This window comes from Temnothorax longispinosus, chromosome 1 (assembly GCF_030848805.1).
Source record: "Temnothorax longispinosus isolate EJ_2023e chromosome 1, Tlon_JGU_v1, whole genome shotgun sequence".
NCBI classification, from domain to species: domain Eukaryota; kingdom Metazoa; phylum Arthropoda; class Insecta; order Hymenoptera; family Formicidae; genus Temnothorax; species Temnothorax longispinosus.
The window spans coordinates 9,123,095-9,151,012 of record NC_092358.1 but is presented as its reverse complement, the minus strand read 5'-3'; the positions used below and the strand labels follow the sequence as shown (position 1 = coordinate 9,151,012).

The 27,918-nt window shown below is 45.4% G+C and overlaps 3 protein-coding genes across 6 annotated transcripts in view; 1 reads left to right on the top strand and 2 right to left on the bottom strand.

The window, feature by feature from the left end:
- The window catches only part of LOC139814570 (uncharacterized), a 24,069-nt gene extending 1,380 nt beyond the window's left edge, over nt 1–22,689 (bottom strand). The window contains exons 1-7 of one of the 2 annotated variants that reach the window (XM_071780921.1): nt 22,575–22,689; nt 18,086–18,196; nt 10,031–10,664; nt 8,042–8,275; nt 6,530–6,711; nt 5,833–6,233; nt 5,004–5,081 (exon numbers count right to left, since the gene is read on the bottom strand). In XM_071780921.1, coding sequence (XP_071637022.1) covers nt 5,004–5,081; nt 5,833–6,233; nt 6,530–6,711; nt 8,042–8,275; nt 10,031–10,414 — 1,279 coding nt within the window. In that variant the 5' untranslated portion in view covers nt 10,415–10,664; nt 18,086–18,196; nt 22,575–22,689. Of the gene's footprint in view, nt 1–5,003; nt 5,082–5,832; nt 6,234–6,529; nt 6,712–8,041; nt 8,276–10,030; nt 10,665–12,218; nt 12,568–18,085; nt 18,197–22,574 lie in introns of those variants that run through there. The other variant, XM_071780912.1, reaches the window with a different exon arrangement.
- On the top strand, nt 21,882–25,542 carry LOC139815536 (tetratricopeptide repeat protein 36-like). 3 transcript variants are annotated; one of them, XM_071782520.1, is made up of 4 exons: nt 21,882–22,041; nt 24,390–24,590; nt 24,684–24,930; nt 25,018–25,542. In XM_071782520.1, exons 1-4 carry the CDS (start codon nt 21,933–21,935, stop codon nt 25,019–25,021), a joined length of 561 nt encoding a protein of 186 aa, XP_071638621.1. In that variant the 5' UTR covers nt 21,882–21,932; the 3' UTR covers nt 25,022–25,542. The 3 variants fall into 3 exon arrangements, with proteins under 3 accessions (XP_071638621.1, XP_071638612.1, XP_071638627.1); XM_071782511.1 differs by having other exon boundaries at nt 24,684–24,953; XM_071782526.1 differs by having other exon boundaries at nt 21,884–22,041; nt 24,393–24,590; nt 24,684–25,542.
- On the bottom strand, nt 24,978–27,918 carry Trp1 (translocation protein 1). Its single transcript, XM_071782464.1, has 5 exons — nt 27,552–27,918; nt 26,708–27,157; nt 26,278–26,625; nt 26,088–26,188; nt 24,978–26,003 (listed from the first exon to the last, which is right to left on the bottom strand). The coding sequence occupies exons 1-5, from the start codon at nt 27,585–27,587 to the stop codon at nt 25,844–25,846; spliced, it is 1,095 nt and encodes a 364-aa protein (XP_071638565.1). The 5' UTR covers nt 27,588–27,918; the 3' UTR covers nt 24,978–25,843.

Here is a 27,918-nt window from a genome sequence, read left to right as displayed (position 1 = left end):
ACAGTATATGTAATATTATTACGTTAATATATTAATTTAATACCAACTGACAACCAATTATATATTGTGACGTTGCGGCTCGCCGCATCGTCGCGGCGCCCCGCCGCCGTCACAAGACGCGGAATTTCGCGCCCCGGGGCGGACCAGGGAGGCAACGGCGAGATCTCCAGGGGTCGTATTTAATCGCGTTTCCGCATTCTGATTACTTTCTTTTGTTTTTTTATGCAATGTAATACGCGCGGCACCTCACCCACACCACGGCAAACCTTCGAGGGAGTATTTGGCGAAGGAAATCAAGGACGATCGATAACCAAGGAGGGGTGGCAAACGCGGAAGCAGCAGAGATCGCGGGCTGGCGAGAGCAACGCGGCAGGCGGGCGGCACATGCGGCAGCGACGGACGAGGCCGCCGATAGCGGGGCCCCGAGCGCTGGGTAAACACCCCGCTTCAGCAAATGATCTCCACAAAACATCGACCTACGGGGTGACTGATCACCGCCCCAGGGTCAAGCCGGAGGCACACCGGCGAGAACCGAGTTCCGTCCGCCGCTAAGGACCAAAATTTGAGGAGTCGCACGCCGCCGAGGGACCGTTGCCCACCCCCGAAGGATCTCGTATCGACAGCACTGCGCCGGGACACCGCGGGCTTGCAAGCTTGCGCCCGATTGGCTCGCGCGCCCCTCAGGAAGGGGTACCGTATCGATTCCGCAATCGAGCGGGTCTAGCGTTTTCACTCTCTGGTCGTCCGTCGGCAAGATACGTTTTGTAAGATACGCGATAGCCACCCCGAGTCGGGTATTTCGATAATTGTCTGGCGGATCGAGGATCGTTGGAGGAAGGTGACGGCGAGGAGCCCGGGAGGAGGCATATCACCGGTGAGGTTGCCCGTAAATCGCGATATGTAAAGCCACGACACCGCCCTCCGGTGCACGCTCTCGCTCGGGATAACGTATGTTAAGATTGAGTGTAATTTCGCGATCGATAACGAGAGCGAAGGGCCTCGGGATGGTATCGTGGCCGCGGAACCGTGGTACAAGCGTTGTGGCGAATCCCTGGAGATCGCGATAGGCGTTAATGAGTTCGATATCGCGAGTATATTGCGTTGTCCTCGCGACCTTGGGGTACGGCCGCATACGGGCCGGTATTTCGTCAATTGCGTTACCGTTTCTTCGCGTCGGGAAATTCTTTTGTTCGAGCGTCGGTGTTAGCGTATCGATTTGTGTTCGGATCTTGTTATTACAGGTGATAATTGTGCTCTCGCGTTGAGAAACTTGCGTCCGGTAGTAATCGCGTTACGTCCTATGGCGTCCCGGCTCGTGATAATCTCGAATTTTGCGTTGGAATGTCGATGGCATTGTTAATCGCGGTCGAATGTCGTTCCCGCCGATTGATTAATTATGTTAGACTTGTATTCGCGTTAAGAAATTACCGGCGTTCACACGCTTCGTGCGTTTAGATGTTACTCGCGTAGTTCTTCCTGGCGTTCCGTGGTTATTCGACGCGTACTTCGAGTCAAAGGTGGTGTGGCCTTCTCCACACCTGGCGCCCAACATTATTAGCGATATCGCGACTTGCTTGGTTAAATGACTCGGCGCCTCCCCGTTGCGCCCGAGCCGAATATCTCGCGTTAAGTTAAGATATTGCGACAGAGTTTTCGTACGGTTTTCGACTCGAATTATTCATTGTGTGAGAATAGAGCCTTCAGCGTGTTTATTAGAGACTCAATTTCTTGATTTGTTTATGGAATTTATTTTCTCGACAACCAGTACTCAATAAATGTTATTTTCTTTGTTATCTGACTGAGTATGAAATTACCGTGTCACCCCGCCGAAAATCGCGCTGCCCTTCATTAACCCCGCCCGTGATTAGGTCAAGCTAGCCGATTCCACGCACCTCCACACTTCGTTTTGCGTCTCGTTTAGGTTTTCGCGATTTCGTGGACGCGAATGTACGCGTCTGGCGCCCAACATTTGGAACATTTCGTGGAGTATCGGAGGTGCGAGGAAATCACTGGAGAGGCCAACCATCCCGCTCTCCTAAGTCCTTTTGATCCGGCACACGTCCCGGAGCGGTCCGGGAGTGAAAAAAGTCGTGACAATATATACATATTTCTGATTATATTATCTGATTAGCTAAAGTTACAATGCATATTATAAAAGATTGTATATATTTCACTATGCTACATATAAAAAACTGTATATAATATAACAAGTTATAATATGTATATAGCAATGCTTATACATTGTAATTATAGATGATTTTTTGATAAAGCTGTTAATTATAAGTTGTTCTCGTAATTTTCATATACTCAAGTTACAAGATCTCTCTCTCTCTCTCTCTCTCTCTCTCTCTCTCTCTCTCTCTCGCTTTAGTGAAATCTGATAGTTGTTTTAAATTGTACATTAAGATAACTCGAATAATTATAATAATCCTTACAATGCGAAACGATATAGATAATATATTAAATAAAAATACTTCAGTTTCCAACGCAATGTCGCTATATTCCAGCAAAAGTTTCGCTGCTATTTCTATATTTTTCTCGTATTTGCATTCGTTGGTCTGCGCGCTACGGACTAATGATAAAGGAAGCTCGTGTCAGCGAGATGTCGTGCCTCGCATAATGAGAATCGTGAACCAGCCCGTCGTACCCGGTCCGAGGAGGCTAGCGACCTTCGCCTCTCGTAATCTCACGCATATTTCACGCCTTGCTCGCAATAACGAGCGTCTCTCGCAAGAAACGCGAAGGAAAAATCGTATATCGCGGCCGGGGGGATGCGCGTGTGCGATGTGCGATCTATCGACGGGATAACGTCCGCGGAAAAATTTCTCGCTCTTACGAGAACGAGGGCCCCCGGTTGTCGAATCCTCCGGCGAAAGTGGCGTGTTTCTCGATTTCTCGAAGATCCGACATGAGGATCGCGCGCGGCTTAACGGCCGCGACGTCGGCCGGTTGGCGTAGCACTCGTTTTACAAAGTGTGCTACGTCGTTCCCCGCTGAATGGACGCGCGCGAGGGCTCTTTAACGTAAATGCGTATCGCGCGTGGGTGAAAGTCATCCCAGCTGTGATTTACGATCCAACGATGATCTACGCCGTCCGTGTGTTGTATGAACGCGCGCGCGCGCGCGCGTTTGAGAAATGAATCGCCGATTCGCCGATGATTCGCATCGATGGGAGACTTTTTCTTTCTCGTCTTCCTTTTCCCTTTTTTTTTTAATTGTTTGTTTTTTTCTCTTGATTCGTTTGTAATGCGAGTAACGGCGCGACCCCGTTACAATGGCGCGTTCCCTTCGAATAAAACTGAATAGGATCTAGAAACTCGTACGCGCGCGCTTTTCCATTATGTGTCTCTAGAAAGTGTGAAACTCCCGCTTATACGGTATTGTTGTTCTCTCCAAAGGGAAATATATCTGGAAACTCGGATTCTCGGACGAGGAAAGATGAGGAAAAGCCCGCCGCTGCGTCTTTGTAAAGATATTACTGATCGGAGCGAGCAAGATCCGTCGCGATCGTTCCATTCCATCTTAGCGGCGGATTTTTGTCACCGCGATTAGCGTCGTCGTTAGCGACACGGTCCAATCTAACGGGATTCGTTCTCCCTCCCCCGCGCGTCTCCAACATCGCGAAGCAAGAAGCGATTGACCTCCGCTTCGGACTTTCTCCCTCTCCGCCCTTTCTTCGTCGCCGCGCGCGACCCGTGTCCCCCGCAGTCCTCTCCCTTCCGTCGCTTTTCCTCTCTTTCGTTCGTTCGCACCTCGAGGTGAAGGTCGCCGAGGACGTTAGCGTGACGAAGGAAAAGTTTCGGGCCAGGAAATGCGCGCGCGGGCAGGACAGGAAGTGTCGAGATTCTGCGGACGATATACACCGCGCGATACCGACGTATACGGCGAACACTCTCTCGGTGGAAGAATATATGTTTGAATAAATTTTTCTCAGCTGAAGATGAAAAATGGAACGGGAAAAGTTTTGCACAGAACGGCACACTGCCCCCGAAATTTTAAAATCAAATTCTTTTGAAACAAAAAGTCCGATCTCGAAGGATATAATAATGATGTCATTTAACTGTTTCACGTCCGACTTTTTTTTTTTTAGAAGAGAAGCATATCTAGGACAATTATTTTTTAAATGTTCTACGGTCGTTGGAAACGTAAAAATTCAAGATAACGAATCTTATATTGCGGATGCAAAAGATAAAGTATATTTAAATTCTAAATGAAAGTTTTTCTATTAAAATGATTTTAAGATTGCAAGATTTAATTTATCAAGCGAGATAAAAAAATATGATAAATACATATCGGTAAGAAGTGTGGGTAGTAAAGTACAACAGTTTTCAACCCATATTCCATATCTCGTATCTGAAAGTATTAACTATATATGACTATGATAAGGGAATATACATGAGGCTCGAAAGTTTAATTTATAGTATTTATGTATTGTGTAAATATCATCAGAATTTTATATTTTTAGAATTATATATTTCGTCACGCGAAAGTAACACTGTGCGCTATTTCAAAGCTTTTACGGTTAATCCGAGAACTTTCCAACTTTATGCAAATAACTCTTGGTATTTCATAACAATATCCATCGCATATATTCTTTTATTAAAGTTTAAAATAAAATTGCCCTAAATAATTAATAACCCTATTTGACCTTAATGACTCAATACACATATATCACCGAAATTTGATTTTTTAAACATGCTAAAACGTACATGTTCCCCTGGACGTGAAATGATTAAGATCGTTACGCTAATTATAACATATCATATTTAGATCGATGTCACATTTGTCGGTACCTCGTCACAGGCCTTAAATGCGCTGTTGCGTGACGCGAAGGACACCGACGACCGTACCGTAACCGCGGTGAAAATCCCGGTGAACGTCCCGGGGCACCTACGACGGGGTCTTTGCGCCGCGATACGTTACGACGCGCAACAGGGCGGTTTTATACATACGGCACGTAATAATAATCAACCTGATTCTGAAAATAAATAATGACGGCTTACCGTCCGAGTATATGGGACTTCCTCCGTGCCTGCAGGCGCTGCATCCGGGTATCCCGGACGAGACCAGTGCGACTCGATCTATAATTAGAAGTTTCCACGTTATGATAATTCCAAGAGGGAGAGAGAGAAGGTAAGGGAAGGAATAATTATACGCGAGATGCGATACTATCTACTCTGGAGACCGCTGTCTTAGTCGATTGTCAGTTAATTACGCTCGATTAAGCTCGTCATCCCTATTCCATGATTCACGATTCAAAGGGACATCAGGATCTTCGATCAGATTTAAGCAATATGTATATTTGCAACTTGATTCTTAAGTGACGCACGCGTACCTTCGCGTGCAATTATCGTGATCGCGAACATTTCCGCGTCATCGATCGCGAGAATTGCCGCTCCATTTTTTTTCTCTTAAACGAAAATACATGTTCCGTTTATTTACTTTCTCGTTTATCCATTTATTCACGTTTCACGCGCCGGCGATCCCGCCGGTCGTGACCGCATTTCCGTTATTCGGCGCGCGATTACGTTGTCCGCACTTTTAGCGCGGGTACCGCGCGTTGACCTGAAGATCTACCCCGCGGGTATCGAACAAACGAATCGGAACGAGAAACGTTGCGCGCTACAGCTCCCGAGAGGTGTAATCGCAAAACGTACGTGCGTGCGCGATGAGAGAAACTTGGATATTCGGATAAGCAAAGAGAGAGAGAGAGAGAGAGAGAGAGAGAGAGAGATCGTCGCGATAATATTGTTGCGCATCTTCTGTTCAACGTATCATTATTGCGAACGGCTTCATTCTCGTTATCCGTTTATTTAAAAGGGCACGACCTACCGGCACTGTGGTAATGCATCTTCCTCTTCAGGGACGCCTCCGCGGGCTTGAAGTGAAAGAAGGAGGGCGAGTAACCGCTGCCGGGGAGGGAGCTGAGGCCGTCGTCGCGATCGCGAATGACCGCGGCGGGCCCTTCGCGACCCAGGGCAGCTAGTTGACGTCCCTTCGGCAGGAACATCGTGAGGAAGACGAAGAGCGACGTGGCGAGCAGGCCGTAAGCCAGCCAGGCCTCTCGATCGCCGTCGCTGCCGGCCGCGAGGGTGCCGATCCCGCTTGAGATCCAAATCGGCAACGAGAGGCCGACCGCCAGGCCGATGAAGGCCGCCTCCCGATTATTGTCCCGAACGCCCCGCGCACGGACCGCTAAACACGCCACTGCCACTAATAACGCTCCGGGATACCTGGAATTCACGTAGAGAAGACGGTTCACGTGCGGAAAGAACGGGTTTCGTTTACCTATAGCGAAGGTAGTTACCAGGATCGTCAGGCTGAGTCGCGCGTCTTGAGAATATTAATCAATTTGAACAATTCGATCAAAGTATGAAGGGAATTAAAGACAAAATGTTGGAGAATAATAGCGGAGATTATTAAATAACGCGAATGACGCGGGGATAAATTGGCTTGATCGATTCGACTACTTGTTTCTCGAGCGAATTGGGGGAACGGAGAGAGTTTTATGTATTTCGCAAAAGTTTACCCGAGGGAAGCCACTATCTGTCCGAGTGGAGTCCTGCAGGAGGTGATGGACGTTGGCGAGCTTTGGCCCGTCGCTTGCTGCTGCTGCTGCTGCTGCACCTGGATCACCGCAGGTGGTTCGCCGTAAAACCATTGCCCGACAATGGCCACCTGCACTAACACCGCGAACACCAGCACCAGCGCCTGCAGCATCGAGAACCGAGACAAGAAAGGCCCTCGCACGATTACACTCTTCCCCTCTATATAAGATTCACGCGGCCGTCTACCCCTGGTCGATCGCCTTTAATTAAAGGTGAACGGCCTGCGGTGACATCGGCACCGCCGGTGTGCATTCTTTTAACGCCGTGACGTCAGACGCCGCCGTGACATATGAGAAATAGGAATGGCCTACTCGAGAGATATACCCGTGGAAAATTTCCAAGTTTCAACCGTGTGTATGGCGTTCTCCTCGCCTGGAAATTTAATCTCTCGCTCTTATATATCCTCGCGTCTTAAGGACACGGAGAAGATACAAGGGCTATAATTACATCGTTAAAATCCTATTAATGTCACTCGCGCGTATCGGCCAGCCACCGCTTTCCTCTAATCAAACATTTCAACGGCAGCGTTCTCAATTACGCGAATGTAATTACATTTCACCGGGTAGTAGGCGCATCTTGTCAGCCGCGTACAGATCGTACCGATTTCGTTTACGTGCGTGTTTTATTTTTTTTTTTTTAAAGAAAAGTTCTCCTGGAGACCTCGTAAAAGCGATCCACCGAGAAGCGCCGGAGTAGGCGAGAGAGAGCACGTCGAACGTGAAAAATGGATATTTATCCTGTGAGGAGGAGGCCTCCGCAGGGCGAGAAGTGCACGTCCTGCCACGCCTGTCATTCAGCGTGCGCACCAACACATCGCCGCGATAATTGCCTCCGTGGTTTTTCGCGCTTGCGCGCTTGCCTATAATTAATCGTCGCGCGTACGGTACGATGACGCAACGCAGGGAAAAGGGGAAGTCGAGGGGAGAAGGCTGGATGGAAGGATCCGGGACTCGTTCGCGACGATAGAAATGGCCATGCGAGATGAATATCCGGATCGGTGCGCACGCGATGAAAAAATATCGACGGGGATCGTCAGCGCGTCGCTCCGCTGCGCGGAGTTTCTCCGCGGGAAAAGACGAATAAAATGACGTTATAATTTATATATTCGTGTGCATCTCGTGATATCTATTTTGATTAGCCGTGTGTAGCGTCTTATCGATGATGTTCCTCTTTCACGCGTTATAAAATAATTTCGCCACCTCTTCGACCGATATGGACTCTTCAGTATCTTTTTAACTTTCAATTCTCCATACTAGCTATTTTGATAGGCTTCGATGTTCTATCAAAATAATTATTTGTACGAGAAATAAATTCTTGATATCAATGGGTCTTCGTCGCTTATTAAAAATACGGTAGTTGTCAAAAACGTAGGTATGCTAAATTAGTCGATGAATCGCTTGTGATTCTAGAATACTCTGTATATGATTGCTCACCTGATAGGGCGCCGGCAGGTACACCCCGCTGTTCAACGAGAGCAGGAAAACGCATTTGACCAGCAGAGCGGCGAATACGAGGGCGGCGGGGAGACCCACCAACCGGAAAGCGGCGCAAGACAGCGGATTTTGGCTGAGAGAGGCCGCGGCCGAGAGACCCGCCAGGAGGAAGAGGCCCAAGAGCAACGCCTGACCCAGAAACAAGTGTCGTCTGTTCGGTGCCGTTGCTCTAGCCTAGAACAATGCCATTGAGAATGATAAAAAATAAACAATTATTTTGCGAATTAAAAAAAATAATTTTTTAATTAAAAGTTTTTTATGTTAGCTCTTTGAACAAGATTTCAAGTCGCTTGTTATAATTGTTGTGTTATAATATCGAGATGCTGATATCAATGTTCTGACTAATTGATTCTAAATATATCCGCTGTTCTATACTTCGTATACCATACATTTTTGTCATGCTATACGTTTACATTTAAAGTACAAAATGCACTTTCGTCGAGTCATTTGATATACTCGGGTGGTTTGGCGCGTACTCCGCAAGATACAAGAGTGCATTTTCAAGTATCCTGGAAATACTGATCTCCATATCGCTCTCACGCGATATTAATTCCGTAAAGAGGATCGAGACGCAAAATGCGAGTCGCGCGGAGTGGACCGTAACAGCTCGCGCGTCATAATTATGTGCGGATTAAACTTGAAGTGAGCTCACGTGGGGCCGATGTTAATTTCACCGATTAAAATAACCGATATTCTTCTTCTCGCAGATTCGCTTCATATTTACAAATTAATCAGTTGTTTTCCATACCTTTTACTATTTTTTACTACTAAAATTCCATATTCTTCGTTTATATATAATATATGAATGAAGGAAAAACGAGAACAACATATATTTTCATAAATAAATCTTCATAGCTCATATATTATTAAGAGAAAGAGAGAGAAAAAAGAGGCCTAATATAAAATGAAACGCTAAATTTTTAACGCGTGAATTGTTGTATATCATCAATCATATTAATCAAACTTTAATTTTATTTGTTCAATCTCATTCTCGATTTACTTTCTCTCGAATTGAAATCCCGAATTTCCGATATCAATTAATTGGACAGCGTTCAGCTAGCTTGGCCTTTCTCGCCGCGAGTGCTCAATGGAGCGCGACGGAGGGTGCGACCGCCGCGGGATAGAAAACCGGGGCCGGTCTGACGTGAGCGTAAACTGGGCCTAGGTCTCGGCGAAATTCCCTCGGCGCCGGTTACTGGAGCTTGTCGAAACGAAAACGATTAATAGTGGGTCGGCGGGGAGAGGCCGATAGGCGAGTTCCTTTCCGAGCTCTATTAATCCCGCAGTTGCGCGATCGCTAAGTGACAAATCTTGTCGATGTTTACGCGTTCCATTTCACCCGTGGGACCAGTTCCCTTATCTCAACGTCGCTTCGGACGCACACTTTTCGATCGACGCGGAAAAGTGAAATTAGAATATCGCGAGAGCTAACGACCGGATGACAATATTTAATTTATTATGCTCTAGAATAAAATCTAAAATAAACGTTGATAAAATTATAAAAAAATAAATAGTAAATAGACAGGCAGGATAATTATATGGTGAATGTGTGGAATATAAACTGATATGAGGAGGAATGGATTGAGAGACGGACTTGTGCGAATAAAACAGATATAATTTGAAATCAAATATAATAACTCAAATAAAATAAGTAAAATAAAAAGATTTACAAATGATGATGAATTAATCGAGAGTGATATTATTTGCAAAGTCCAATTATAAAGATACGTATGTAATACTCTGTATAATGAAATTTCTATATATATATACTGACTATACTCATAGAATTTCATTTCAGGAAATATTCGATATTTATTGAGAAATCCAAGGAAAAATTATTTATCCGTTAGGCAAGAAATAAAGCATTCACAACGAGCGAACAAAGAGAACTTAATAAATGCATTAATCGTTAAATAATTCCGGACCCACCTTGAACAACACGAAGACCTCAAAGCCGGCCATAAGGAGCATCGCCGCGGCGCTGAGCGCGGCGAGCGGCAGTGCCCAGGGCCGTTGCTTCAGCAAGGACTTCGGAGTCGGTCGCATCTCCACCTCCTGGCTCTTCCTGACGCCCGGCGGCGTCCTGAAGACGGTGATCGTCCGATTCGGTGCCGGCACGCTGATGACGCTCGCCACGCTCGCCAGGCCGTGCCCGATCTCGGACGGCACCAGGAAGAACTCGGTCGAGAGCTCGTAGTCCCGAGAGCGCGAGGTCCGCGCCATCGCCGTCGCCGTCACCGTGATTCCGCTCGACGGGCCCAGCCAGCCGGCCGTGGCCGTGGCCCACGACAGGATAATCGGGCCCAGCCTCATTGCGGCATCGGCAGCTGTCTCTGGCTCTCTATTTCTCTCTCTCTCTCTCTCTCTCTTTCTCTTCTTCTCTCTTTTCTCTCTCGCGCGGGTACACGTGTGTGAATACGTGTGAGCTCGCGTGCGTGCGTGGTCGTGGTCGTGATCGCCGTCGTCGTTGTCACCGAAACATCACGCACCGTCTCCTGCGTGCGCGCATCCTTGCAGTCACGCACCCGTGCCCGCGGTCTCGGTTAGGGTTCACCGGCTGCGCCTGTAAAACCACACTCGTGATTAAATGACACTCGCATGCCTCCAACCGATCCAGGCCGATTAGTCTCTTCAGCCTGTTCTACATGAATTCTTAATTTATTAACGAATTTCCGCGAATAGACGGAATTTTTATTGAATCACGAGGTTGCTCGAACAAGGATTGTTTAAACGAGATTGTTCAAACGATTTTCTATGTTTTTTACACAAAAATTAAAACAGATGTAGTCAGTAAGCAAATATATTTGTAAAACTACATGATTTATCTACTGTTCCAAGCATTGGGAAACGTATTTATCAAAGCGGTAGATCAATTATGTAGAAATTGATTCCACTTGAAGCTGATTGAAAGGCGAGCCACGTGAAGCTTAGTTGGCTGCTCTTGATGCTCAACATTTGGGAAAACCAACTCCGGCTTCGTTTCATGAGAGGGGATCTCATTAACGGAGGAATGCCGGATCGCATTAATGATTTATGATCCCCATTCCGTTGCGCTCGCGTGTCAAATTCTCGCTCGTGTGCCTAGACGTGTGCTAGGCTTACGCTCGAGCCTTTCGAATATTTTCAATCATATCATCCCAGTGCACATCGAGGCTATCAGAGACGCGTATCAACTACTCTCGGGAGCATTGCGACCTGATGAGACTTAAGCCAACCGTTGCGCCGTTCGCCTCGCGAGTAGTATGTTCCGGGTCTTTACAAACTGCCGGGGCTGTATACAATAATGATAATATCCGACGAAGTCACGACCGAAAGCGAAGGAGGGCAGAAGAGATCGATGGGATCCCCCGTGTTAATGATCAATTAGGACCGCGTCTCGCGTCTAGCGCCGGATAGTACGAGTGTAACTTCAACGAGCGATCTGCATGCGCTAACGCCGTTAATTACAACGTCGTTAATTACGAGCGTGTTCAATTGCGCGCGGAAATTGTTTAATAACCGGCGGAGCGCTCTATGGCATTACTCGCGGACGCGAACGGATACCCGAGAGTCCGCGTATGTACATACTTATCGCCGGGGCCAGGCATGAGTAAACCGCTGCCACGCACTCGCCCAGGTCTAACGCCATTAATTATTACGAACAGGGTCAGCCTCAGTAAGTAGAGTGAAGCACGGACGGAGTGAAACACTCGACGAGGATCGAGTGGAGTCGAGCGAGCATCGCGAAACGCCAGGCTGCTTCTCAGCTTCGCGCCAAAACGGAAGAAGAACGGAGGTTCATCCGTGCGCTCCGCTTCATTCTTTTTTTTTCAGTCGATCTCGAATTTCGATTAATGTAACTTCGATCGTAGCAAAAGTCTTTAGTAAAATCAATCACGGTTAATCACTAATTAGCACTACTTTAAGGATCGCAGCATGATCGATTTGTATCGTTGTAAATATGAGTGCCGTGGATGTAACGGGGAAAACACATCGTAACAATCTGTCTGGAGAGATTTAATATCTCTGTATGTCACTAAAACTCACATATATTAACCTAATTATTTATAATACTGGAAGAATCGAATCGTTTCGTTTAAAAAAAACGAGATCGTTCTTTATCAGAGAAGACTCTTACAGGCTCGTTTTGAACATCGAGCTTCTTTCTCGTAGATCCGCCGAATTATTTGGACTCATTCCTTCCAACCCGGTCACATGCGGTATCCTGATTCGACTCCACTCGTCAAGGGTTCCCCGTCCTTCGTTCGCGCGTGCGCGCACACGCGCGCGCGTATTCTTTGAATCTTTTTTTTTTCGCTCTGAGAACGATAGGACTAGGACAGCGCGGATTGGGGCAATCGCGTCTGATCGCCGGGAACTTTATCCGGGATTACGAGGACGACAAACGCGTGTTCGGAGCGGTCAGCGAAGCGCACGTCGTGAACGCCACGCTCTTACTGAGCTCGACGCGCTGGCATTCGCGATGGCCAAACCGAAAGCAGACTGGAGTCAGTTCCGTTCCGGAGGTGAGGCCTATCCGTTACAGAGAAGTCGGGGAGATGGTGATGACGATGCAGAGGCGGCGGTGGTGGCGATGGCGAGCTGAGCAGGAGCGGATACTGAAAAGAAATTCCATCTCGGACGACGCACCGCGTGCGATTAAATAATATCAATCCAGGCGTAGGGAAAAGATGTCGTTGCATGGAACAACATCAGTTGTTACATCCTTGCATGTCCAAAAATATATTTGTACAAGAGCGGCGAGTGAGTAGCTGATGGTTCGATATCGCACGTTTTGAATACTTTTATGATACTTTTGTCAAATAGTTTAGAAATGTCAAAACTGATACAGAGATTACAGACCTATTGGATCGATATTTTTGGGAAGAATGTGTTAGTTTAATTGAGCCCCTAAATAAATTCGGTAATCGGATGAGAGAGATATAAATTATAGATACAAAACATGAGATTATTTCGAATGTTAAACGAATTCAACGATTGTTTATAATTTATAATAATTATAATACTAACTGACTACCATAAACAACTTTTAAGAATTTTTAACGTTTCAGATATTCAAACATTTTTTAGGGAATATTTTTTGGACGTTGAAGATTTTCAAGAGTTTCAAGACATCTAAAACTTTCGATTCGCTCAAGGCTTTTAGGAATTTCGGTTTTAAATAATTTTTTAAGTAATTCAAATCTTTATGTGATTAAATCGTTTAAAGGTCTTCAAACGAAGGACTCGCGTCCCTATAACTATAATAAGGACTGACCATGTACGCGATTGCACAAGATCGCGAATTGTCTGCCACGCTGTAGTCCGATCCGCCCCTGCTGAGCGGAGCAAAGGAACCGGGAGTGAGAGAGCGAGAAAGAGCCCGAAAGAGCGAGTGGGAACGACCCGGTGAAGCTGGTCCTTCGACGTCGAGGACCGACCCCGACCGGCGACGCATTTACATATCTCACGTGTAATAACCTCGAAAAAGTTTTAACAATGGCCCGAGGTTCGCCGAGGTTCCGAGCGAAAGGCGAGAAGGCATAGAGACGAGACTGCTGGAAGCGGAGGGAGTCGGGAGGGAACAAACCGTCTGAAATCTCGAAGAATGACACGGAGGGCACGTCCCCGAGGGCGGATGCTCGCTAATCAGAAGCTTTCCACGAAAGTCATTTATTAATCAATCATCGAAACTATCTTTCAATGAGATTGTTCTTCTTTTTAACCCTTCGTAGTCACACTTGGGTCAATATGACCCACACTCATTTGGATCTAAATATCAGCTAAATGCTAAATGTCTAGCTTAAAATGGGGCTTACAATTAGTTCACCATCTACAAAGTATACAGTAGTTTGAAGTATCCGGCCTCTATAGATAGAGACTATTAATCATGTACTCGTTCACGATTTTTTTTCAACATGTTGCCATTTGATTTCTTACAAAACCGCAGTTGTTTTATATTCTAGAATGTTCAAGGTATGTTCCAGAATTATTTGAACCCGATCGGACCGATACCATTAAAATAGCAACCATTAAAAATCGATTGGGTCAATACGACTCAGTGTGACTACCGCGGGATTCTATTAGAAAAGTGTGACTACGAAGGGTTAAACAGGCGCTTCAAGAGGTGATATATTGTAATGTCAGCCGTAAATTTTCCGTTGAAGAACAGTCGTTAAATTTTTCTCGGTCAAGCGTGATCTTATCGAGCTACAGGTTAATTCAAAGATGTGATCCTTCAGAACGCGCTACCGGTCTCTTCTGGTACCTGGTCGCGCACAAAAAGCATGCAAAAATCGCAATCGCCATTCCGCCCGAAAAGGGTTGGGTCACTCCCGTAAAAGGGAGGAAACGCATTCGGAGCTTCGAACTTTCAGAGACTCGATATTTATGTTTTCTGTCAGCCTGTCGGTGATCTGTAACATTGTTGGCGGGATACGTTGTTTCGGGACGTCGGTCGGCGCGTTAAGAGTGTACGTAGAAAGAAAAAAATAAAACGCGCATAAAATTCGCCGCGTAATTCCCTCTTGCGTATCGCGCCGTAAATCGGCTCGAGAAAAAGGGGCCCGCGGTTAAGAAGCGAGGACCCCGACGACCGCAACGGTGTGTACTCGCCAACTCCGCGTTCGCGTGAAGCGGGCGAGTGAGCAAGAGGTAAAAACAGCGTTGAAAAACACAGCGAATGTGTACCGTAAGTAAATCTCGTAACAATGAACACGCTTATTTTTTTACAACCAACTGTTTGTCCTCGGAATTCTCGGTTTCTCCCCAAAACGAGCGTAACAATACGGAAAACTTTCTCTCCCGTGACATTTGATTCAAATTTCAAAGAAAAATATTCACAGATTTCTATCCGATTTAGGTATTATCTTTGTTCTAGCCAAATTGCATTGTTATAACTGCGTCTAATCTCAGAAACGAGACAGTTCGCGTTTGAATTTTGCGAAAGGAAGGCTCGCCATACCGGCGCGGCGGCGGTGGCGGCGGCGACGTTGTCACGGGAGAGGCAAGAACGCGAGGTATGTTAGGCGCTATTGCGGTATGGCCAGAGGTGGCCGACGTACGTACGTACGAACGTACGGTTTGTCCGGTTTTCGAGACAAAGAGTTCGTCGAACCCCGGCCGTTCGATCCGGCGACGGCGGCGGCGGCAGTGCGGCTACCGAACGCGCCGACCGTCGTCGGTCCAGCGCGTGACGTGCAACGCGTGCACCCACGTGCGATCTTAGCGCGCGCCGCGCTCTCGCACGTGTCGCGCGAGAGAACGCGAGAAGGACGAGAGATACATCTCGATCGCGATCGCGGAGAATCGAGAGCACCGCGATGAATCAGCGGCACGAGGAAAGATAATTATCTCGAGATGAGGAGTAAGGAATAATTAAAATAAATATATGTGTATCCCTCCCCGTACACTCAGAGAAATGGACAGTTCGTTCAAAAATTAACAAATGGATAATCCGATATTTTTAGTCGGAATTATGAAAAGCCGATCAAGATTAGAATAATGTCCAATCAATGATAGCCGGATATCATTGATAATAATTGATCGGCTTTTCATAATTCCGATTTAAAATATTAAATTATCCATTTGTTAATTTTTGAACGAATTGTCTATTTCTCTGAGTGTACTTATCATCTATTACAAAAGAATTTAGAATTAGGCAAATTGAGAAACACAGGGTTTTTCGAAGGAGAACTTCTTTCACTGCACATGTGCACGTATATATAAGCCCGTCAGAAAGAGAGAGAAAGATTGTCTCCTATAGAGTAGTAATGCCTGGCCACACCCGGCCACTTTCTCCGCCGGAGCCAAAGTCATTCCGGCACCGCAAGTTACTACCCTTAATGACGCAAGCTGCCCACGCGATCTAGCGTGAGGCACGTAGCACGCTTTCGTTCTGGACGGAGACCCGCGAGAGGTAGAAACGAAAATTACAGGGCGCAAGAAAGAGTAATTAAGTGGCCGGTGGCGGGCACAGGTAGCAAATTATCCGATCGACCCTGACCGAATTTCGATAGAGAAGCGCGAGATCCTTGTCCCCGTAAGCACTTTGCGCTGAACCCCGTGTTACGTTATATCTTGCGTAATATTTAATACAGATGATAAACGCATCTGTGCACGCAATTAAAAATAATGCAAATATAGAATCGCTCGATCTTATCGAGTTATTTTCGAATTACTTGTTGCCACAAAAAACATTTATAATTGCTGATCTTTGAATAGGGGAAAAAAGAAGAATCTATATTTTAATGAATTTACCTTGAAATAGTGTAAAACATACGTTTAATCATAGATTTCTATATCTTTGTCTCTCATTAATATAAAAAATTATTGGAATATTTTATTTGTACATATATACATATATACATAATATATACATAAAAGAAGTCTCTTGGCAATTTTTTTAGCATGTAACGTTAATGTTATGCGCATCATTATACTACATGCACGACGAATTAGAAGTAAATAAATAACTCTTTATCCAAATCGAACTACCTGCTGATAATCGGTAGCGACTAAACGCAGTGTTACCTTAGCGATAATTTCCGGCTGAAAGAAATGTGGACGTCCTCACGATGCCGCTTTATTCGGCCGCGCGAAATTCCTTCCTGCGCCTTAAGGGAACCCTAAAAGTTGCGGTGCGCTGGACCGCAGCATTCCTCCTTCCCTCCCACCCTTTCTCCCTCCCTCTCTCTCTCTCTCTCTCTCTTTTTTTCTTCCGAATCAGAGAGTGGAGTGGAGTCGCTTGCAACCGGTTTCGACCAACTAAAGCTAAATAAAGGCATGCACGCACACACGCACGCACGCACGCACACACACGGCGCAAGGGTAGGAGACTGCCGTGTCGTTAATTGCGCTCTCGAAAAACTTCGCTCGCGAATTTTTGTCGCGTTACCGTCGTCTAAGACGATCCCGATGGTGTACAGCGACGCTCGCGTTATTGCGAAAACATTTGCTGCGCGCGGATGAAGAATGCGATAATGCGTCTTGAAGGATGTCCTGATGACGTGCCGTTAATTCAACGTATATAATTATAAAACATAATGATGGAAAAAAAATTCGGGATTCCGAGGAAGAAGCACGTTACCCCGCGCAATCTTCGACTTCGGCCGCGAGATTGGTAGCCCCCCCGAGCGGTGTAACAGCGTCGAGCGAGCGTGGTAAGGATATCCGGCTCCTTAGGCGCATCCTTCCTCTCTCCGTAACTTAACCCTTTGATTTTCCTTCCTCTCCCCGACCTGCGCAACCCGCATGTGCGCTACGGGGTTTGATGGGGCGTCGATAAATCGTGGCTTCCATCGCGATTCATTTGAATATAAATCCGACTGTCTACGCGTACTCTCCCTCGCTTACTGTAAAGGATCCTCTCGCAGGGATCGGAAGGGAACGATAAAACGCTGTAAGGACGGAGAGGAGCGAATGGGCGAAGAGAGAACAAGACAGAGAGAAAGGGAGAGAGGGAAATAAAAAGGAGAGCCCCCTTTTTTCTGTTGCGTATCCGCGGTAACCGCAAGTCGACCGCGATGGTCGGTTGGGTTCAAGGCTTTTTGGCGGTCTTATTCGGCGGGTCCTCCTCGCGTCGCCTCCTTTTCTACTTCTCTCTTTTTCCTCCGCCTCTCTGTTCGGCGACGGTTTTAAAATGCTCTCGCGTGATGTCCACAACTCGGGCGGTCCTCTCGGACCGATCATCCGAGCGCGAACACGTCCCGACGAAAATTCATTCGGACAATTTTGCACGCGCGACCGCATCCTCATTTGAAATTCCATCGGCTGCGCTTGCTCGCTGACGAGGATGAGGAAGATCGTAGCGGACGACGTCGGATCCACGGTCCGCGGCAGGATGCAGCTGCGCCGCGTAACGATCTCGTAAAATTCCGAAACGGTTATTCGCGGTCGGGTCGCCCTTGGGCGAAATTTTTTCGCCGAGATCAACTCGGTATGCAGAGCGGATAAAAATGTACGAGTAGAACGCATTACGCGTAAGAAATTGAGAAAAATATTCACCTTCGCCGGAACTCAAGTCAGGACTGTCCAATCTGTCCAGTCTTGTATCCCCTTCGTGACTGTTAATTGATATTGTCAAGTATGTAGATCGAGGAAGAAAGACGAAGGAACCTAAAAGAGCAATGCGTTATTTAAGAGTTTAAAATAAGAATGATTATTATAATTTTGCTGTATTAATTTTGACTGCAATGTATATCTCTCAACACAAAGCACAGTTCGTACATACATTTTCGTCAAAAATAAAGCAACATGGCCGGATGACTTTACATTCATCGTATATAAAAGTAAAGAAAGAAAAAACTATGGTGCTATAAACTAACATGCGATATATTAATTGTTGAATATAATTACTATTAATATAGGTAAGTGAAAAGTGCAGATTACATTAAAACATATATACGAGTATTTAGAGACAAATTAATGTCTAATACATGCGAATAAATCTAAGAATGTAAAATAACAAATTTCAAAATTATTGTCACGGAGCTCTCAGCATTGCAGAGGAGATGCTAGAAATCATTTTCTACTACTCTTGTCTTATTACCGCTTTGAACACGATACTTATAGCTTCATTCTTCTATACGTTCTTTTTGTTATTTGTTAAAACTTAAAATCAAAAGAATGATTTTGAATTCCGACCTTGCTTACCTTTTTGTGTGCACATAATAGTTTAATAACTTACTCCAGCAAGGATCTCAAGCATTATTTACAGCATTATGCTGATTGGATACAGAGCGCGTATACTGAATAGGTAAATTCTTGAATTTATTCATACACGTGCTAAACATTAATTTGTATCTAAATTGTACCTCACGCTTTATTGCTAAATATTAATTAGGCAGTGATGTATTGCAATATTGGTTTTAGCCGCGTTTTATGTGCGGCGTCGATGCACGGAGAGCGCGGCGCGCATTATTCAAGAAACTTTTATTAAACCTAACCGGCCAAGGCCGAAAGCTCCACCGCCGCGCGCTGAGGAGCCGTCCGAGGAAGTCGACGAGAGGAAGGCGTGTACTGCGCGCACGAAAGGGCCGTCTTCTTATAACCATAAATATCGCGCATAAATGCATATAGCGCGATGCTCCATAAATCCGACGTCGTCCGTCGGTCGAAAAACGAACCTGCGCTGACCACGAGGGGCGTTTGTAATTAAACGTGCGCTGTTCCCAATCCGCATTAATAGCGATGTGTACTCTCTCGTCCTTGGCTTTTCCAGCGGACCCGGAGATCCGTGACTGTCGGACGAACCTCATAATTCAAAAGTGAGGATCGAGAAAGCCGAGGGTTTTCTCAAGCTCGACCGGGAGGCTGGATCGGCCCTTTCACGAGTCCTCGACGTGTATCGACTCCGTAGGACGATTCGATGGCACATTTGACGCGGTACGGGCCCTTCCATACATATATAATAAAATCTCCGGGGTGGCGGGGAGGATAGGAAGAAAGAAAGGGGGGAAAAGGGGGGCCCGCACGGGTGAGCTCGCTGCCCGCGTGTCTACGCGCGCTCGAGACGGGCTAACGATATTTATTATACGTCGGCGATGAATTATGGGCCGTTAAGTCCGCCGTCGTGACGGGACGGGACCCGGGGCCCTTCGGCCCCGCGCCCCGCGCGCGCGCGCGCGTAGTGAGCTGGCATCGCCACCGCGTTCCCCCGGAGGAAAAACGCGCGGGGGACGGGGCCCGTACGGCCGCGCCGTGCGAAATGAAATATTTATTCCATTACGAAACGTGCACAGTCCGTATTGTAATGCGCTGAACCGCGTGGCTGCGCGCTTTCGCGGTTCCCGCCTGTTCCGGCGGCGAGTCGAGTTATCGCGATCCCGTCCCGAAGGAGCCGCAAGAGAGGCTTGCCTGCCCGATTATCGCGCCGATTTCTACCGAGGTGCGTTCGCCACGATGCGATGCTCCCCCGCGTCACGCGCTTTACTATTGTTCATTCTAAAATCTCTCTTCTCATAAATTACCAGACACAAAGACACAATGATGAAAGAAGCTGACGCGAATCGAACTGCAGGTGTCAGAAGTCAGAATGCAATTGAACTAATTCGGAGCAACGAAATGCAAAAAAAAAGAAATTACAAATAAGTCCCTAGAGAAAAAAAGAATGTCGCACTAACGGTACACAGAAAAAAATTACTGTCAAATCAAGACTTATACTATATACTTATTTCCAGAGGAAAATTTTTGTTTGTTTTAAGACCCTAAATTCATATTTCAAGTTTGACGCGCCGTTTAACTCGGGAACATCCTGTATATTATTACGTATATACGAGTATATAAGTTTAGATTTCACACTTTTTTCTGTATAGCGTGGCTCACGGGCAGAGGTTAGCAAGATTTGACTAACAATAAGCTCAAGACTTAAAAGAGATCGTTGACAATTACACGATCTGAACTCTGAACCATGTAGTCTATTGGTTGCAGTCCATTTGGTGCTACAAATGCTTTGAAGCGTTCTTCTTCTCCTTCTTTCTTCACTGAAAGAAAGGAGAAGAGGAATGCTTTGAAGCATTTGTAGTATTAAGTGGACCAGTCGCACTAGTAGATCCTGACGCAGATATTGTTGATAATGGGGTGCTTCGGCAAAATTATTTGGTTCGATACGTTTCTTACAATTAGTATCACGCTTTATCCCATCAGAATCAACGACAAGACGTGCTGAAACTTCTGATCCTGCTTTAATGTATTTTTTCCTAGATTTTTTAAGCAAATCTAGCAAAACTGATTTTTTTTTATTTGGAAGGGATGAGGATGTTTTAACACCAAAACATCCCTCTAGGATCGACCTTGCGAGAAACAAAAAGATCGGGTCATTTCGCCGGCTACGTTTTGGCTTCCGGGAAAACCCTCGGCGTCTTCCCGCTTCCTCGTGGTCCGCTCTACCCGTGGGAAAGCGCGCGCGGACGACGAGATCGTTTAACAGTCCTCTTTTACCTAGAGGTAACGGTAACGGCGGAGTCGCGCGGCAATCGCGCGGCGACGCGCGAGGAATCGCGAAAAATCACGCGCTTCGAGCGAGCGGTTGATGACGAGGAAACGGGACGCGCGTTGGTGTCCGCGGAGTCCCGTAGTCGATTTTCGTCGAAAACCGGCTCCGCGAGCGGTTCTCTTGGCTGCCTCTCGCGCGCGCGCGGTTACGCCCGTCCCGGTCGAATCGCGTGCGAGAGGCATAATCCGCCTCGCCGCGCGTCAAATCGCGCGTTTACTGTTACGAGACGATCCGCGGGAAATATAGCGATTGAACGTCCACCTGGCGTTTCCCGGATATCTGCCTTGCTCGCGAGGCGGAATTTATGAGCGACTCCCGAAATTAATGACACCCGCGAGTTTCCGCTCACGATTTTTGTATGGCGTAACGAGTCGCGCGAAGACGCGCCGGATAACTTATCTCGGCGCCGAGATAAGTTTTAATTAAAAGTCAAATGTTAATTTAAATGAATTAATCATGATTAGGGGTCGACCGGAATTTTTCTCTCTTCGACGACGCGGTCGTTAACCGCATGGCGAGTGGTATTTTTGAAAACTCAGCGCGAGGGTTCAGTGACGTTTAAGAATGCCGGCTTCTTGCCGGAATCAATTGGAATTGATATTCGTTCTCGCGCTGCTCGATCCTTGTGTAATCGACCAAGCGGCTGAATAGCGGAAAATCTATGATCTCGAGTTGTATCCGTGTGTAAAGTGGAACTCCCGCCGGTCGTAATCCAAACGACACACCAGTTGGGCGACATTCCAGATCTATTAATCTATTACGCAACACACGCGATTAGCTCACGACGGGTACGATAAACAGAAACGAGTCCCCGTCGAATGGAAACGTTGAGATTTACGGAAGAATTCAGTCGACATCATGGAGAGCCTGAGCGAAGGTGACAGAGCCGTTCTGAAGACGATCTTCGATCCGTTTCAGCCGCTCGGTCCGTCTGATATTCCAGACTTTCCGGCTTTCCAGGAAGTTGGTACGTGGGTGGTGACAGCATAATTAGCAGTTATTAAAATCCGTGCTACGTTATATCTATCAATTATTAAAATCTAATACTATATTATCTAAAACGTTTAAAATAACGCTTTTTCTTTTTACACTAACAGTATTATAGATAATAATAAATTTAATATTATTTTTTGCAATAAATTCTTTACAGTGATTTAATAAGGATGCTTATTAACATCAAAATTTAAATCAATTATCGATATTAGTATGTATGATTTACTGTTCCAACAGAAATAAGCTATATTTTAAAGACCGGCAAAAAAACGGCACACAGTTTACTGAGTTTGGAAAAAGTATACAATAATTGTTAGGCTACCAAGATCCAGTCCGAATTGTAAAAATGATATTTTTCTCTCTAATTGATTATACATCATAACAGTCCTGATTCACTTATTATTATTGTCAATATTATTTATTCGTATATTCATAACCGATCTAAAGATACGTATCAGAACTTCTTTAAACCTTTAAGTGTAACGATTTAAAGCTGAAGATAATAACCATGGATGGTGGATCCTTTGTAATTCTGCGTGTAACTCCGCTGCGCGCGATTTAAAGCCGAGATTGCCATTCAATCTTAATGACGATGTAGTCGAGACACTTGTTGCACTAGTTGGACACGATTCAAACCGCAGGCTTCTCACAGATCGCTCGAAAAATCCGCGAGCGCTTAAAGCCCGTGGGTAACCGCATTCGTCTGGCGCAAAATGTATTCCGGCGCGAGTCATTCTCACGCGAGACATTCAGATTGTCATGAATATGCAAGGAACTGCGCGATGCAATAACAGAGATAAGTTTCTTGTTGTTATATCAATTCTCAAGGCTGCGCTCTGTCGAGCCTTGAATAAAATTATATGGAAAGTTTTAACGCTGCCACTCAATTTCTGTAAACTCTGTATCATATTCAAATTAAACTAAGATACATATACAAATAATTATAGAGTACTTAATTATAAGTAATCAATTATTTTAATACAAGAAACAAATGAATTTTTAAGCAACGTTTTTATTTTGTTAAGTACATATTCTCCATTATCAATGACAGTTTGCCATCTCTTCTGTAAACTTTCAATTCCCTTCTCATAAAAGTACTGTCACTTTAGACTGTACTATTCTGAATCACGCCTCATCTTTTGAAAAGAATTTGATCAAATTTGATATTCTTGTTGCGCGTAATTTTAAAGATAGTGGGGGAAAAAAGGTGCATCACGGACAGCCTTTCTATTGTCGCAAAAATAAGAACGCAGGGCAAACGCAACAAAAAAAAAGCAAACCACAAACGTGAAAAGATGCTAACCGCATCTCCATTTGCTGCTAAAGCGCAACGAAACCGATCCATTTTTTAAACGAATATCAGACGATGAAAAATGGATTATTTGCAACAACATTGAGCAGAAAAGATCCTGAAACAAGCAAAGCGATCCTTCGAAGAAAGTCAAGCTATGTGTGTGATGGGATGCAAAAGGTGGCCGGGTTTATATGATAGTCGAAGATATTGTGTATTATGGAAATTATCATACTATACTATATATGAGCTCCTGCCATCGAATCAAACGATTAATTCGAATAAATGGACCAAACTATAGGCATCAATCGACGAGGAACGTTCAGAATTGGTCAACAGAAGGGCGTTGTGTTCCACAAGGACAGTGCCAGACCGCATGTTGCTCTGGAAAAAATTGTTGTTTGAAATGTTCTATATCGCCATATTCATCTGACCTTGCATCTTCAGATTACTACTTACTCCGATCTCTGTAAAATTCCTTTAACAAGAACTCCGTTTCTTTGGAAAACTGCAAAATCTGTCATGAGCACTTTCTCGCTTAAAAATTTAGGAAATTTGGGGGATGAAATCATAAAATTATGTAAAAGATTGTCAAAAGTTATTTAAAAATATCTAAATAAAAATTTATTATTTCGATACATATTTGAATTTTGAATTTTGCTTGAAAAATCGAACAAATACAAGTTACACAAGCCAATGTTTCGTATTTTATATCAGGGTAGAGTATCAAATATATTTTGTAAATCATTAATTTTTTAAATTTAATTTTCGTGTTATATATATTGTATAAGAAAAATCACATCAATTTCATTTAAAATAAAATATTGATAACATTACTAAAACACGTATAAAAAACTTCTTATATGCATTATATTTTTTCCTAAAACTGTGAAATTTTTATTTAAAATATTTTCTTTTAGAATGGGAAACAAAATTGAAATTTGGGATGCGCAATTATAAGATAAAACTCTGTATATAAAAGCTATGCGTGATACATATAACATGTATATTTCTTTTAATATTTTGTTAAGAAGAGACGACGGATGCCTTTGAGGAGGATCGTTTAGAACCGAATGTACTAGACATTGTGAAGAAGGCAATAGTCTGCGCGGAAGAGAAGAACTTCGACGAATCCTTTCGGCTTTTCCACGAGGCGTTAAAACAGGCACCTGAATCGCCGTCGATCTTAAATGATAGAGCGCAAGCGTTACGTCTGGCGAATCGAGATGAAGGTAATTTCAGTTACGTCAATTACGAATAAAAGAGTTTCTATATAAATTTCACAGGAGAGAACTGCAATTTCGATTATCGTGCAAATTATTTAGAAGCGTTGAAGGATCTGCATCTGGCGGTGGAGTTGAGCGAAGGAAAAGGAAGAGCTGGCATTCAGGCACTCTGTCAACGAGGTGCCCTTTACCGTTGGATGGAGCAGGACGACAAGGCCAAGGAAGACTTCATTCGTGCGGCCAAGGCTGGCTCGAGCTTCGCTAAATCGCAACTGGTCGCTCTGAATCCTTATGCGGCCATGTGCAACGCGATGCTGCGCAAGATGACACTCAAGGCCAATCGACCGTAATCTAACATGGAACTAGCAGGTCAAAAGCAATGACCACTTAAAATAGATATATAACGCTTTATTTTATCTTTATTTCCATATAGATAAATCCACGAGCGCGGATCCACAAAACCTACAGATCCTGATATAATGACAATCGTAAAAGTAATAATATAATAATAATATAGTAATAACAATAATTATCATTGGAAATTTCGCATAAAAATATAAATTATTTGTATTAAACCCGGAATATATATTCATCTGTAAAATCGGGCCTAATTTCTTCTAAATAAAAAAGGAACTCGCGCTAAATCGCCGAACAACGAAGAAAACGTCAAGTTCTGTACCCGTAAAGATTCCTTCTCTTCCAGCTATAAATCAGTCCTCTCTAGATTCAAAGATTTAACATCTAACGGAGAGAACTCGGTGCGTATTTATTAATTAACTACATTGTCGGTAGACATTGATCGCATTGAGAGATTTGAAGACTTCGAACAGTACCCACAATTTATTCAACGGAAACTGATAACGAAATTACGTCTAATACGATTTCCTCATATTACACATATATGTTTGTATAGATATCTATGTATGTATAGAATAAAATATGCCTTATATCACGCTTACGCTTTTTAGAGACAATACTTTACATTCACGCCAGTTACGGAAAATTCTCTCCATGCAAAAAAGTCACAAAGCGATTTTCCCACTCGTTCATGAACGCGCGTACCCTTAAATGCAATAGATGTGGAGAATTCGCTACGATCGGTTTGCTAGATTCGTGCGTCGAATTCGACGCTCGGATTAACGCACCGCAAGCATATGTATATCGATTTCAGTGATGATTAATGTGACAATTAATATAGCTGTTTGTCCCAGCAAACATGAAGCTATCTACTGCCTGGTTCTCACGCGCGCGCGCACGTTTTAAAGCATAACAAAATCTCGACTCGTATTAGACTTCTCGCTCTCCGAGCCTTCCTCACTGCCATCCTCTCCTTCGGCTGAATCGGACGAAGTTTTCCTCTCTTCGCTAGGCAAAGATAACTCTTCGTTAGATGCCTCCGTCGCTACAGGTTTCTCTTCTCTGAGGACATAAAAATATGTCGAATCAGAGATTCGTATTATATTTTATTAAGGTGCCTAATCAAGTATGAATCACAAAACTGACTGAAGTAGTGGCGCATCCTCAGAGTCAGAATCCTTTTCTTTCCTTCTTTTCTTTTTGTTCGCTTTCTTGTCGCCGTCCGACGTGGGACCATAATATTCATACTGTAAGGAAATTTTTGAATCAATTAAAATTTAAATGTCCGTCACTGTGACCAATGAATGAATGGAAATGAATGAAATAAACTACTAACTTGATATAATGGCCAGAAGGACGCGAAGAAGCCAACATCTGCTGTCAGATTAGGCAGCAGCCATAAATGACATCTACCCAACGTGGGTACCCACAGAAGACAGAACACGATCATTCTAATAATAGCCAGTGCTAATATAAATACGAGAAATCCCGCAGCAGCGACGCTTAGATAGTAAACTCCATGACGAATGGTTAAGGGCCACAGCGGGAAGAGACAGACTCCTATCGCGCCTAAGACTACGAGCGTGCCGAAGAACCAGTAATACACAGGAATCGGTTCGTATATCCACACGTACGCATCGTTACAATCCACAAAGTACTGTTCCATGTGCATTTCTAGTCTTACCTGGAAGAACACGTATTTCTCATTAAAAAACGAGATAAAGAAAAGGAGTTTCAGCGGCACGCGAATGATCTTTTACCCTTACTTTTGGCTTTTTCTTGTGCTCCTTCCGTTCGTCGCTTTTCTCTTCGCCTTTCTCCTCCTTCACCACCGCCGCGTCTTTGCTCTCCTTAGTGTCTTCTTTATCCGTGGCTTTCTTGTCCTCTTTCGTATCCTTAGTCTTCTTCTTAATGCCTCGCATTTTGTTAAGTTCCTCCTCCGAAATCACCACCTTCTTGGCCCGATGAAAGAACTTGTGCCTGAGCATCAGGTCCAAGAACTGGGAGACCTGCTCGCGGTTCTCGAACACCGTGCTCCATGGTGAGTTTTCCAGTAGAGCGTCAATCGCGCGCGACCCAGTGAAGTATTCGACGATGTGGGTCCTATCGAACTTGGTCTTCTTCGACGGTACATTGTTGCGGATCCACTTGGCTACCGCGTACTCCTTCTTGGACGGTTTGTCCTGGGCGACCTTAGTATCCAAACCGGCTACTTCCTGTTAAAGAAACAATGACGTCCGTTAGACAGTTCATCCCGAGGAAAACGGGAAAGCGGGCAAGGACGCGAGGGAGCACGCGAATTCGACTGACACGAGGGGGGAACGCGAGAAAACGCGTTCCCCAGAATCCCTCCCGTTCCGGGAGGATCGTAGGAAGCATCTCGTGGTCTGTCTACGTCACACGCACTCGGCGCTGCGACGCACGTCAGCGCTGACACGTTTCGCGAATCGACCCGGAACGCGCGGGTGATCGGTGATCGCGGCGCACGACGACGCGAGACGCGAGTCGCGCGCTTCGCCGAGTCCGGCCTGATCGCCGGAGCGCGTTCGCGTGCCACGTCTCGCGCGCGCGACACGCCGCCGATTCTCGCCCATATGCGTCAACGCTTACATCTTTGCGCTTCCTGCTTTTCCTGCGCTCCGCCATGCTGTAAATCCCGTGTCACGCTTGCGCGCACAGAGATCCGCTGCCTCACGCTCTGCCGGCCGCCGAAGCTGCTGCTACTGCTGCTGCGAACTGGCATATGCGAACACCGCGGACGCCTGTACCCCGAAGCGAGCACCGTGGGTGGCACGCGGAAACGATCCCCTCGACGCCGTCCACGTTTGCTGCTCCCTCCTCCACTCCACCTCCTCCCTTCTCCTTTCCTTCCTTCGCCCGCTTCTACGGAGATAGCCTGAGATAGGTACAGATAGGTATGTACTCCGGACTCCGGATACTCGTTCCTTTCGGGACACGGGACACCACCTGGTGTTTA